The 13025-nt window shown below is 46.2% G+C and overlaps 1 protein-coding gene across 16 annotated transcripts in view; it reads left to right on the top strand.

The window, feature by feature from the left end:
• The window catches only part of GIT2 (GIT ArfGAP 2), a 49558-nt gene extending 37237 nt beyond the window's left edge, over positions 1 to 12321 (top strand). For 13 of the 16 annotated variants that reach the window (XM_011217167.3, XM_019793181.2, XM_002930373.4 and 10 more), the window contains 4 exons: positions 2716 to 2798; positions 3398 to 3586; positions 8165 to 8228; positions 8981 to 12321. In XM_011217167.3, coding sequence (XP_011215469.1) covers positions 2716 to 2798; positions 3398 to 3586; positions 8165 to 8228; positions 8981 to 9193 — 549 coding nt within the window. In that variant the 3' untranslated portion in view covers positions 9194 to 12321. Of the gene's footprint in view, positions 1 to 2715; positions 3587 to 7368; positions 7521 to 8164; positions 8229 to 8980 lie in introns of those variants that run through there. The other 3 variants (XR_853139.3, XR_004618966.1, XM_034638135.1) reach the window with 3 other exon arrangements.
• Positions 12322 to 13025: the final 704 nt, after the last annotated feature.

Raw genomic sequence — 13025 nt, 5'->3', positions numbered from 1 at the left:
TGCTGTATGATACTTAGTCTTCTGAACAGTTCTGAAATTGAACTGCAACGTTTTTATTGTAATTTTTCAGTTAAACTAAGGGACAGTTAAATAGAAATAGCTCATTTGAAATTTTGCTAATAAGAGTCAAGTAAACCTCTTTTGCCCACTGTGAAATTAAAAAAAAAAAATCTATCTTTTTAGTTTGGAGAATCCTTGCAGGGACTGCTTGCTGAGACAGCTTTATGCAAGATTAACAGTTAATGTCATTTAAACTGATAATCTTGATTGTTCCTGACAGCTTCATCATGAGTTTAGGCTTTTATGGCATGTCTGTATTCAGAGAAAACTGCAAATCTGTTCAGTAAACTGAACCAGCACCAGCTATAAGGTAACTTTCCTATTAACAGCTTTGAGAGAGCAGCACTTTAACTAATAGGTCTTAATCTTAGCTCTGCATGTTTACAATAATTTTCTTAAAATTAAATGCTGGCTAATTTGAAATCCTGTACCATGCCTTTTGTTGACAACGATGAAAGACTTTGTAAGTAACTGATTTCCAGGATGGTTATTGTTATATGTTGTTTTCTGTGCTTGAGGAACATTTCCAGAGTACTTGTTAGATACATGAGTTGTTACTCTTCTAAAATGTTTAAATGAAACCTGGTACTTTCGATCATTGTAGGGTAATGCATTTGATTTGTAATTACCACATTTATATCAAGGAAAGCAAAAAGATTGATCATAAAAATGTGAGATTTTCTGGGTTTAATTCTGTTTTCTAGATTTTTCCACTGGAGCAGCTCTGGATGAATTTTCTAGAATAATTATTTAAATGCAAGTTTTTTACATTTCATTTTTGTATGTGCATGTGTGTGTATATACACACATGTACAAACACATGCACATACAAACATCCATCTGTATGTGCATGTATATATAAAAACTAAAGGAAATAAGCATTCCCTGTGAAAGGTAAGATGGGGTATTTTTGTTTGTTTGTTTGGGGGAGCTTTTTTTAGATCACCTCCAGAAGAGCCTGCTTTCCCTGTTCCCTGCACGGGGTACAGTGCCTAGCTTTGGTCTTTCAGCTACACTTCCAGTGTCCAGTAACTCAATAAAGCCAGGTCAGAATAAGGCAGCAGGTAAAACAGAACTACTTACTGGTAGGAGACGTAAACACAGGGATCTGGAAGGTTGTAGTAGGTTTTATAGAACTTAGCTTTACAGACTCTCCGCATGGCTCCAAGCCAACACTTTAAATCATTTACAAGATGAATTTGAGTGGATGGAGCATGAGTTCACATTGAATTTTAGGAGCCGAGCAAGTGTCTTATATTAAGAGTGGCTAGAACCAAATAGCACTCGGAAATATGGGAAAACCTCAGCACACAGTGGAAAGGAGCCTTTGCCCTGGGAGGGGAAAGGGAGGCCATAGGGAGAGTAAAGTGAAATGCGGCATGAATAAGGAGTCTTTCCCCACCCTGAGGCTGGCAGCCTTGCGTCTGCATCGGGCCTTCAGAGGGCCAAGCAACATTACCAGCAAGGAGCAAATAATTAGACTTTATCTAGACTCTTAAACTGGGCTACTGTATGCTAGCCATTCTTTTGGATGAAGATGCAAAGTCTCCATAGGTTTGAACAAAGATCTTAATTTACAGCCGTATCTTTAGCCACATTTTATTGCAGCATCAATGAAATTCCTTAGTCACATGTTTTGATTAACTTGGATTAAATTCAAAATCTAAAGGTGGAAATAGCTCATATTTGTATTTTGCAAGGTAATCCGGTTAGGTTTTGAATCAGCTTCCACTGACTTCTGTTCTAGATGAAGAAATTCCCAAACATTGTGGATAAAATCATTTTTATTAAACACTCCAGAACTAACATAGTCCCCTCCAAGGGAATGTGGTCCCCTCCAAATTTGGTCACCCTGAAAGAACCTATGCTTCACTGTGCTGACGTTTGCCCAAAACATTTTTAGGATTCCTCTTTTGAATCTGTGTCTCATTTTTTCATGTCCACAATTGCATCAGATATTTATATCCTAAGGGATAGATGTTTTGGGAAACAAAAGTGGTCGGAAACCAAGTGTCATGCTGGGTTAATCCATTTTGGCTCACAAATAGCATGCAGCAATGAATTAATAATATTGGTTTTCTTGTGTGGCTCATACCAACTATGTTTGAGGACAGTTCTTGGAGAGACCTAAGTGTTTTGAGCAGTGACAATCCTCAGGGCCCCAGGCACGGAATACTGGAGATAGTAGGAGACGCTACCTAGGTTCTTGGTGCTAGTTTTCTGCTGACTCTGTGGCCTTGGCTTTGTCCCCCAGCTCTTTTGGCCCTTGGTTTCTCATCTGGTATTAGACTAGATAATCTGCAGCTGGCTTCCAGCACCGAAGGTCTTGGGTATGTAAGTGCTGGCCTGTGTGCATTGTATTATAGTTAATATTCCTTAGAGAACTAAATGTGGGTGTGTTGCTTTGCACGTTTGTGTTAGTTTATAACCGGGGTCTGTTTATGGAGTTGCCACTGAGCTAAGAAGAAAATGGTGCCAAGAGGGAGAGAAATCATTTCTGGATCTCCTATTCAACTTTTACTAAATTTTCAGTAAAGGGTCAAATGAGATCTGGGGCCCGAAGGCCACGTAGCCTAACAGGTAACAGTTCATAGGCAAGTCTCCCAAATGTCTCGTGCTCGAAACTAACAGGTGTTGCCTTTCTCTCTCTTGCAGGCATCCAGGCTGGAGAAGCAGAACAGCACACCTGAAAGTGACTACGACAACACCCCCAATGACACAGACCCAGATGATACGGGGTACAGCTGCAGGAGGACTGCCCTGGGGCGGGCTCTCGAACCCGAGACCTAGCAGCCGTGCTCAGGAAACATACTTTATCCCCCGTGTGCCTCCTCTCTATTTACAGACCCACGAGGTGGTAAAACATGGAGGCATAAGTTCATAGCTCAACCTCTTATCCTATTATTACCCCAGGGGCCTGGTTTTCTTTTACTGGCCTATTACGTCTCTGAGTGGCTGTAATGTGCCTAAAATCAGTACTCTTAAGTCAGCATAAGGTCACATTCTACATTTGTAGCCCAAGGGATGAGCTGGCTTAAGGATGGCTTTATAACAACACAACCTTGCTGTTCCACTTGTTTCCTCCCTTTCCCTGTCTTTACCCTTTCTCTGAGAGTCATAATTTCCAGCCCCGTGGTAGCATGAAGCAGCAGCCGTGTGAGCTGTGGCTGCCTGTTAAGGAAACAGCCTCACTGTGAGTGTCCTGCCAGACAGGATAAAGGAAACCACAAAAGCAGCCAGCTCGTGCATTCAGCAAATGCACATGCACTGGCTTCTAGAAGCAGAGAAGCAGCTAATAGGCACCTGTCACATTTAGCCACTTCTCTGATGGTCACAGGTCAAGCAGAAAGGGAAGGCAGAGGAGTATGGTATGGCAAGGTGACGGCTCAGTACCAGATACCGCGGAACCCCACACAGCCCCAAGCCCCATCCTCCCCAGCACGGAAGACGTCATCCGGAAGACTGAACAGATCACCAAAAACATACAGGAGCTCTTAAGAGCAGCTCAAGAAAATAAACATGACAGGTAAGGGGGTTTGGAAATCCTGCCTGGAAAAATGTACTTGCTCTGGAAGAGATGCTGCTCCGTTACGAACAGGGATTTTTTTTTTTTCAGTATGCCAATTTTTTTAAGGGTGTTTTTTTTTTTTTTTTGAAAATTTCAGGTTTGCATAATAGGCTTAAGAACAAATTTGAAAATTTCAGTGTTTTTTGTTTTTTACATGGTATTTTCCATTTTCCGTGTTCTTATGAAGTGTTCTGGAAACAGGTGCCTCTAGAAATAGAATTGCAGCCTATTTAGGGCTAGTGATACTCCTGGTGCTGGACGGCGAGAGGAAAGAAAGAAGTTGCCTTAGAGCTTGCAGTTGATTCTTTCAGCCCCTGTGCCCCCTACGGTCTCCCTAGCTAGAGCAGAGTGGTCTGACTTAAAAGGTATCCTGACATGAATTTGATTTCTTAGGTCTCCTTTTCGTGCGTGTATGTGTGTGCATGTGTGCACGCATGTGTGAACATCTAGGAAACAGAGTGGTTTACAAATGAAAGTGAATCTAATCGACACAAAAATAATTCTGTGCTTCTGAAATAAGAGTCTTACTCTGAGCAGAACCATATCCTGCAGAGTTTTGTTTTATTTATTTATTTTTTTTTTGAAGATTTTATTTCTTTGTCAGAGAGAGTGAGTGAGCACCGGCAGGGGGAGAGGCAGGCAGAGGGAGAAGCAGGCTCCCTGATGAGCAAGGAGGCTGATACGGGGCTCGATACCAGGACCTGGGGATCATGACCTAAGTTGAAGGCAGTTGCTTTTTTTTTTTTTTTTTAAAGATTTTATTTATTTATTCGACAGAGATAGAGACAGACAGCGAGAGAGGGAACACAAGCAGGGGGAGTGGGAGAGGAAGAAGCAGGCTCATAGCAGAGGAGCCTGATGTGGGGCTCGATCCCACGACGCCGGGATCACGCCCTGAGCCGAAGGCAGACGCTTAACCGCTGTGCCACCCAGGCGCCCCTGAAGGCAGTTGCTTAACCCCCTGAGCCCCCTGGGTGCCCCAGCAGAGTTATTTCTTGCGATGAAGAAGGAACTGGCTCTTGTTCTGGCTCATCCTTTTGTTCCCTGAGCATGAATTCTCTGAGAACTTCTGATGAGTTGTGAAGTGTTCTGGGTGACGTCCTAGTTTCACGTGGCCAGCCCCATCTAGACACACTCGTGAAGCATTAACACTGTCCCGTTGAGTTTATGAAAACAGCAGAGGTCAGTCACAAGCCCCAAACAATCTCATTGTTTTCCGTAGGTTAGCAGAGTGTAGCGCTCGGGTGAAGAGTTCCTTTGTGTGCGGTGCACTAGAAGAAATTGTTCAGGAGCACTGTGCTGCTCCTACTACGTGGTCCTCCCTGTTCCCTTACTCTGTGTAAAGATGCGCCGTCACCTTTTCCTTCCCTCTGTTCCCAGCACTGCCAGGTTAGACTCCCCTTTGCTCCCCTTTCCCTTTTTCCACAACCCTGACTTCCCACAGGCCACTACTTCCACTCAGCGAGAGAGGAGTGGACCGTGTTTAGTGAAGGATGAGAGTTCGTCTTCCTGGACGGGCTGCTGGAGGCCCCTCAGGAAAAGAGGAAGGTTGTCGCTCCGCCTCCTTCCGTGAGCATTACATGGCTGTTCATCCCCCTCCTTCTGGGCAGCCTCCCTGTCACACACCCTCCATTCCTCGCGAGCTGCAGGTGCTCAGTCCCTCCGCTCAGCGCCACAGCCTTGGCAGCAAGTGACTGCGCGCGCTCACTGCCTAAAGCAAGATGTGTCACAGTGATCCGAAGGGCAGTCTTTAACGGACTCCCGAAACCAAGATAGCCTCCCTCCCCAGGGCTCTCCCACCAGTCAACAGGCTTCGCTTTTCATTTACTGCTGGTCAGAAGTGCCATGCTTGTATTTCAGACAAACAAAAAAATATGTGTACGTTGCATTGTTCTCTTTGGTAATTGTCCAAAAATAGAAATATCTGCCTGGAGGCCATTTTTGGCCTCAGAGACCACAATAAGGTGCTTGTTTTTCTTTGTTTTTTAAGATGTACAAACCCATTCAGAAACATTATGATCTGATTTTTTTAAGACCATGAGACAAGGATGCAGAGTTTAATCATTAGTAGTTCACTCTTTCAGTTTAATTCAGAAATGATCTAGAGAATTTTATGAATTATTCATTGTTCTACTAAAATCTCTGGTTACTTACAAGACACTTTGATTTATAATTTTGCATTGTACTGATGAAACCTGTGTCTTTTCCTCTTGTTTTCTCCTCTTGTTCATCTGTCGCTTAGGCTCATCCTAAGTAGACCAGCAGCCTACGCAGGCACATTCAGGCCTCACCCTGGTCCCTTGAGCCAGGCAAGCTGCGCACAGTCCCTGACCTTGCCTCAGCCTGGTCCCTCTCCTGGGCCTCCATCCCCACTCCCTGCCTGTTCTGTCTCTCTCTCATACATGCACACACAGCCACACAACTCAGGAGTACTACATGTTCTAAAACTGCACAAAAGCCTTTTTTGAGGAAAGATAACAGCCTGAAGTTGTGAACATGAACCCCCCCGAGCGAGCAGGAGGATGACTTTCTCATTAATCAGGATTTGCTTTCTTTCGTGGCTCATTGAGGACTTCCTAAAGTATTTTGTACTGAGTGAGTTTTTGGAAGGTGTCCTTAGGATAATTGTCTTCTTTGTAGCAGGGGGAAGGTTGAATTATATTTCTGGGTCAAAATGAAAACTCAAAGCAAAAATCTCTCAGATGTGATTCTCTGTTAATGTGTTATTAATGGTCATATTGATTCAAGGAAGATTTATACCTGAGACAGTGGTTGCCATGGACACAGCCTTTTTCCCTGAGTGTTTGTGTGACCAGATGGGTTGTTGCCCCTTCATATACAAGTGAAGTGACTCCCTCTGCCTTGGCTTTTTTGTTACTATGTGGAGTATGGTTCTAACTGCTCACAAAGGTAAAAGTCAGGATTGCCCGTTTGAAGGTATCTGGGGATAATATAAACCACTTTATTGAAATGTAATGATTTAATTAAAATGTGGCAAGTCTTAAAGTAGCTTTGAGGCTAGATTTCTTACAGAGATGAAATACAGAGATTGCTTATTATGACAGTGTTAAAGCAGAAGCCAACTTCGTGACTTAAAAAATGGGGGAAAAATTTTACTTGAGGGCTTTAAGTGCTAAGTTGGATGCTGAACGAGATTTCATTCTCTGTCTTGGAAGAGAAGTTTTTAAAACATAACCACATGGGTGCTTGTGGAAGGCCACACCTGCATATTCACACCGTATTTCCTAACACGCCACAAACAGGCTGCTAGCGAGCTTTTCTCATATCCCATTTCCCCCCTGGGTTCTGTGGGTCAGTTGTCCTAAAACCAGAACCCAGGCCAGTGGTAGCATGCTAGCTAAGGACTGTTGCTCAGTCCCACCTTCAGTGTGTCCTTGTCTCTTGACCTTGTAACATGCTACTCAGGGTGGAAGCCTAGTAGTTTGAAGGTGCAGGACACCAGCCCCATATGCTGCACGTCACAGTGCAAGAATAAGAAGCCTGAGTGAAGCCCAGGTCTCCGTTCCTGCAGTTCTCCTCACCTAAGAAGTCAGAATCACCAGTCACAAGTGGAAGGAGACCTGCTCTAAAGAAAGGCCTGAATCTGTTGTGTCTCTGATAGCAGGAGAGGCCTGTGGTGTGGCGGTGAGGGGCCCAGGCTCGGGTGCTGGACAGTCAGGTTGGTGCTCGGCTCTCTCTCACCAGCTGTGAGACCTTGGACACATTCTCTGCTTCTCCAGGCCTCAGTTTCCTCTTTTGAGAAATGGGAAGAGAGCTGGCACTCCGTCAGTGCTCCTGAAGCCTGAAGGGGGCCCTTAGGATGCCGGGTGGCCTGCAGGAAAGAATGAGGACAGGCAGAGTCCGTGCACTTTGTCTTCTTACAGCCTGTCAGGTGAGCAGAGAAGGGGCTGGCTGGGCTCCTAGCCTTCCGTTACAAGCAAAGTCATGGCAGCTTCATGAGAAAGTGGGTAAGGGGTCAAGTACAAGAGCAGACCTCAGTGTTTTCTCTTGACCCAGAGTGAAGCGTTTGGTCCCCAGCAGTGGAGATGCATTTGCAGAGAAGGCATTGAGAGGTGTCCTTTGGTTTTAACCCGCACATGTGTGTTGAGGTATAGACTCCAGTTCTGATTTTACAGACTTTTTCTCAGTCCTTTATTTTTAAGTTCTGAGGCCTCTGTGTGGAAATCCTTCTTTCTCTATCAAGAAATGAGAAAGATGCAGCACACAAGAACCACGTGACCCCCTGGAAGAGGTGTGACTGCCGTCATGGACTGGCTGGCTGGCTGTGGCTTCCCCTGGCTAGTCCTGTGTGTTGCGTACGTTCCATACCTGGAGACTGTAGCGGATTGAATGAGCTTTAGGGAAAGGATGGGGCCCTGCTCCTGCTGGCGTGGCATCCTCAGTGGGCTGTCGGCGGCCTCAGCCCCTTCCCTGGGGGAATATAAATGGAGTGCATTCTGGCCCCTGAGTACTCTCCATTTCTGCAGTGCTTTGTACTTTTTCTGTCTTTGAATAACCTCTTCAATATTCTTGCAGCTATATCCCCTGCTCAGAGAGGATACACGTAGCTGTTACTGAAATGGCAGCATTATTCCCCAAAGTAAGTCACTTCCTACTTACTTGGTTCAGATCCTTTTAAATGAGCTGAAAGAAATTTTTTCAGGACCCTTGATATTATATGTACCTTTTTTTTAGCACAAATTTTAAATATGCAAGCAGTCATAGAGGACATGGAAATCATTTTGTCCTACATGAGTATCGGTGGGTGTTTCTTTTGTTTTTTAAAGGTTTCTTTCTTTGAGAGAGGGTGAGTGCACACAGGCATGTGAACACGAGTGGGGGAGGAGGGGCAGAGGGAGAGAACCTCAAGCGACTCCCCACTGAGCAAGGAACCTGACTCGGGGCTCAATCCCAGGACCCATCAGATCACAACCTGCGCTGAAACCAAAAGTCAGATGCTTAACCGACTGAGCCACCCGGGCACCCCTATGAATATTGGTTTTTAATAAGCCAAGAATGTGTGAGCCCAGTGCTAAAAGGCAAAGCATTAATAGATTAAAATTGTATCTGGAATATTTCACCCAAGTGGGTTACTGTTTTTTTAAAAACCACCTCAGAATGGGATGTCCTGCTAAAATAACACTGCGTACACTTTGACCTTTGAGTCTGAGCACTTGGGCGTCTCATACACTGTGGGCTGCACAGCTTGCCGTGTCGTGAGCACCCCCACTGAGAAAGGGCATGATGAAACTGCTGTGCACCGTGGAACAGCTTGAGCTGTCCTCAGAAGAACGCTTGTCCCTGCCCTTTGGTGTCCACCATGCAGCTCATGCAGACTGTTCTTCCGTTCAGAAACCCAAGTCTGACACGGTGAGGACTTCCCTGCGCTTGCTGACGTCCAGTGCCTACCGACTCCAGTCAGAGTGCAAGAAGACCCTCCCCGGGGACCCCGGCCCGCCCACGGACATCCAGCTGGTCACGCAGCAGGTTATCCAGTGTGCGTACGACATCGCCAAGGCCGCCAAGCAGCTGGTCACCATCACCACCAAAGAGAACAACAACTGAACAGCTCAGTGTCGGCCCTTGCATTTTCCAGGCTTTTTAAAGTCCACTTTCAAATTGAGGCGTGGAATTTCTGCCAGTTTTTACAGAAACAAACATTTAATGAAAGTTTAAAACTTTTTTTAAAAAACTCAGTATTATTTTTGCATGTTTTCTAACAAATTTTCGACTATTAATTTAACCCACTTGCCTTATTTTGTGCCTGTTTGCCAGTTTCCTCTCGAATGTTCTGTTGTGCTGTCAGTGACTGTTGTTGAGTCGATGGTCCTAGTCATCCAAACGCAGAGTTTCATTGTTTCAAGTTTGTTAGAACTTTTCCATCCCTTTGAAACTGCCTGTTTAGGGTTAAAATTATAAATGAGATTTTTAGTGAAACATTTTCTGGAGAGAGTTGGGTAAAAAAAAAAGAAAAAAAAAATCCACCTCATCTGTTCCCTAGCAAACATTGTGCAATAAGCGAATTTTCCAGCCCTAGTGCAAGAATCTCTAAGTTTGGGGTGTCCGCAAACATGGATGTAGAGAAGGGACTTTGCCCCTCTCTGAAGGTAGTGTAACAGTCTCTCTTGGAAGGAAACGATGAACTGCTCCATGCTTTTCACTGTTTTCTCTTGTTAGATGTTCTTTTATTTGATGTTTCTGTCTGGATCCTCTGTCTCTTTTACCATCATCCTGAGGTCTCCGTCTTGCCAGATAAGCGCTCATTCCCCACGTCACGTGTCATTTGGCCCTGTCCAGGTAGGAGCGTGACCCTGCTATCATGTGCGGCTCGGTGCTCCGCCTTCCCGCAGGAAACCAGATGTGTCATTCCAAACGTGCAGCAAAGAGGAGCCCCATCCCACAAGCCGTAACTAATTCTGTGCCACCCCATTCAGATTATCACTGCCATAAACCGTGGGAAGAGAAATCATCTACTCCCTAACACAGTAATGTATCTCTCTCCCAGAACTCGGTTATTCTGACCACTTAGCGCTTCCTCACACGGCCTGTTTGGCACAGCTCATCACCTGTAAGGACTTCTTACAAGGTAAGGTTTATACAATCATCTGAGTATGTTTCTCCTCCATTACCTCGCTGGTCCTTGAAAATTAGACCTCATCTTTCACGAATTCCTCAGAGAGTGCTCTAGGTGACTGCCAGCTATCCCGAAGCTACGAAAGTACAGGTTTAAGTTCTGGAACATACTGACATTGGTTTTTAAACTACTAAAAAGACCGTTCTTGCTCTGAATGCTAAAGCATATCCCTGTCCCTGCTCCTTGCAGCAGTTTTGTGGACCGGAGGGGCCGGGCAGCACTGACGGAGATGAACGAAGTGGGCCAGGTACAGAGCAGGGGCGGAGGACCATGGGGGAGCAGTGGCATACCCAGGAGGGACAGCAGCTCCCCAGCTCCACCCAGACTGCGTTGTGGAAAAGTGGACCCGGGGTTGGCAGAGCTTTGATTTTTTTAAGAGACACCAGAAATAACGGATATTTTTTGTGCCATTCTCTGTTTATAAATGTTGGTGATGAAACATTGTCACAGCACACGTTTAGGTGAGCTGTGGCCTCTAGGCTGCCAGCTCACAGCCTCTGCCCGTGGGTTCTGTCACCTGCAGCGGGGAGGCCACACCTGCTTTACCTTCTGAGCCTTACGTGTTCCCTGGCCACCCGTACCCTGTGTCAGGTTGCTGTTAGTTCTCATCTTACCCATATGTTCTGTCCCATCGTGCTCATTCATACATGTGAAGAAGTCAAAGTAATCACAGTTGCCTAGATATGTGCTAAATAAGCCTGTATTTTCACAGAACCGTTTGACTTACAAACATCTTTATAGCTTGACCGGATGCTGTTGTGAAGGAAGCACCTTGATGGTGTTTGGTTTACTAAGTCCTGGTGTGTGGATGCTTTTGCCGGATTTTGCTACACTGAGTGGCGCGGGGAAAGGGTCCACATTTCCAAAAGACTCATCCACTTGTCTGCACAATCCTAAGTGCCATGTTCCTGTTGGATGCTGAGGGGATGCCTTCTACCTTCTATTAAGTTCAAGCACCATCTGATAACCTTGTCTGCATGCCGCACGTACTTAGCTGTCCCTCCTCCTCTTTCTTGCAAACACCCGCCCTCGTGTTGGGCCCGTGCTGGGGCCTCGGGAAAGGCCCAGTGGCCATACTGAGTGGGTGCCTCGGCCTCCCAGGGAGGACAGGCTTCTAAATGATGAGTCGTCTGCGGGAGGTGCAGTGGCGTCTTCGCTGGAACACTCGAGGACGGGTGACAGAGGACCTTGTCTCTGTGCGCCTAGAAAAAATCAAGGAGTGTGGGGACCAGAGAGCATTTCCAATTGTAAGAGCACCACAGACGTAAGTTCGACGTTTTCTCTGTGAACCCACAGTGCCAGCACTCCAGAGAGAAGTTCTGGGTGGAGTGACACGCCTCCCTCTGCTGCCCTGCACATTTCCTCAGCCTCTTCTGAGACCCGGTCCCACTGGCAAACCGCACCTTGTCTGGACGGCCGTTCACCACCTTTTGCACATGTGTTCCATAGCCTTGCACTAACGCCCGTGTTCTCTAAAGTCATTCTTTACTCTTGGTTCTCAAATCTCCCCCCTCCCCCCGCCCCACAAGCTGATAGGACGGAGGTGCACTTTATGAAACTGGCACTTGCTGAAGGAGACAGCTCCGCCCCGAAGCTCCCTTAGCTGAAGTCCTCCTCTGCCTTGGAACGCAAATAGTTCTTATTTGCCAAAGAACAGGGAATCGGGCCCAAAGATCAAATATGGCATTTCATGCAATTGGAACCACAGACGCACACCTCGGGAGCCGTTATCCCATTCCTCCAGTGACAAGCTGCGGAACCAGGAGCGAGACGAGCATGTGTCTGCCCACAGCGGCTGTGAGCTCTCCAATCATAGAATGTTCCTTCTCTCCCTGTCCCCGTGAAAGGCACCCTTGTTTTTATGAAAGAAAATGCTGCATAGGAAAAACGAAATGCCTTTCGTTCAAATGTGTTTTATCCATGTCACTCATTATTCTGTACTTCTCATGTTTATTGTACGTTCTATTCCTGTAATTATTGTACAACCCTGTAAGCGTTGTAAAATCGTTTTGGAATTTGTGCCTGCTAGTTATGCAATAAACAGGCTCTATAGTGTCTTTGTGGTAATTCTGTGTTTCCTGTCAATTAGGTGATGTTTCCAGATTCTCTGTCAAAGGTTCAAGAAAGTTTTTCTCCCGTAAGGTAATCTTGAATGAGACAGTAGCGAATATGTCTCTGCCCTGGCGGCTCTTGTCAGTTTACAGGAATGATGACCTTTTTTCTTCTGCCTCTTAGCAGGTAGCTGTCTTAAAAGAAATCACACATCACTCCATTGATCTTATGATCACTCCTAAAGTTTAATTTTTACAAATTCAGCGACAACCAGCCAGGCACAGTGCCCTCACCTCCTCATTACCAGGTGAGGGGGTCATGGGGTTAGTTTGGTCTCCTAAGGCCACCAGTCTTTTAATCTTAGAGCAAGGCCCATCATGCAGGTTCCCACAGGGACAGTGGGGTATACCTGGTTTCATCAGGGCCACCCTCAGTCTCCAGCAGTTGTCCTCTAGGCAGTTGACTTGGGGCTCTTCTCTCAAACAGAAGAAGGAGCGGGGCCTGGCCATCGCGGGTGCCTTCCCAAGCAACAAGGCTGGGGGCAGTGGAGTGTCCTTGTGTGAGCCAGCTTGTGTGAGCCCCAGACACATCAGCTCACACCCAGAGGTTCCGCCTAGGCCAGGGGTTCTCACGGGCGCCAGCATCATAGCCCCGGGAAGGCTTGCTGGACCACAGCTTCCCGCTCCCACCACAGCCAGGCTCCTGGAGTCC

This window comes from Ailuropoda melanoleuca, chromosome 12 (assembly GCF_002007445.2).
Source record: "Ailuropoda melanoleuca isolate Jingjing chromosome 12, ASM200744v2, whole genome shotgun sequence".
NCBI lineage: Eukaryota > Metazoa > Chordata > Mammalia > Carnivora > Ursidae > Ailuropoda > Ailuropoda melanoleuca.
Note: the sequence above shows the minus strand (reverse complement) of the source record. Positions and strands in the feature narration are given on the sequence as shown.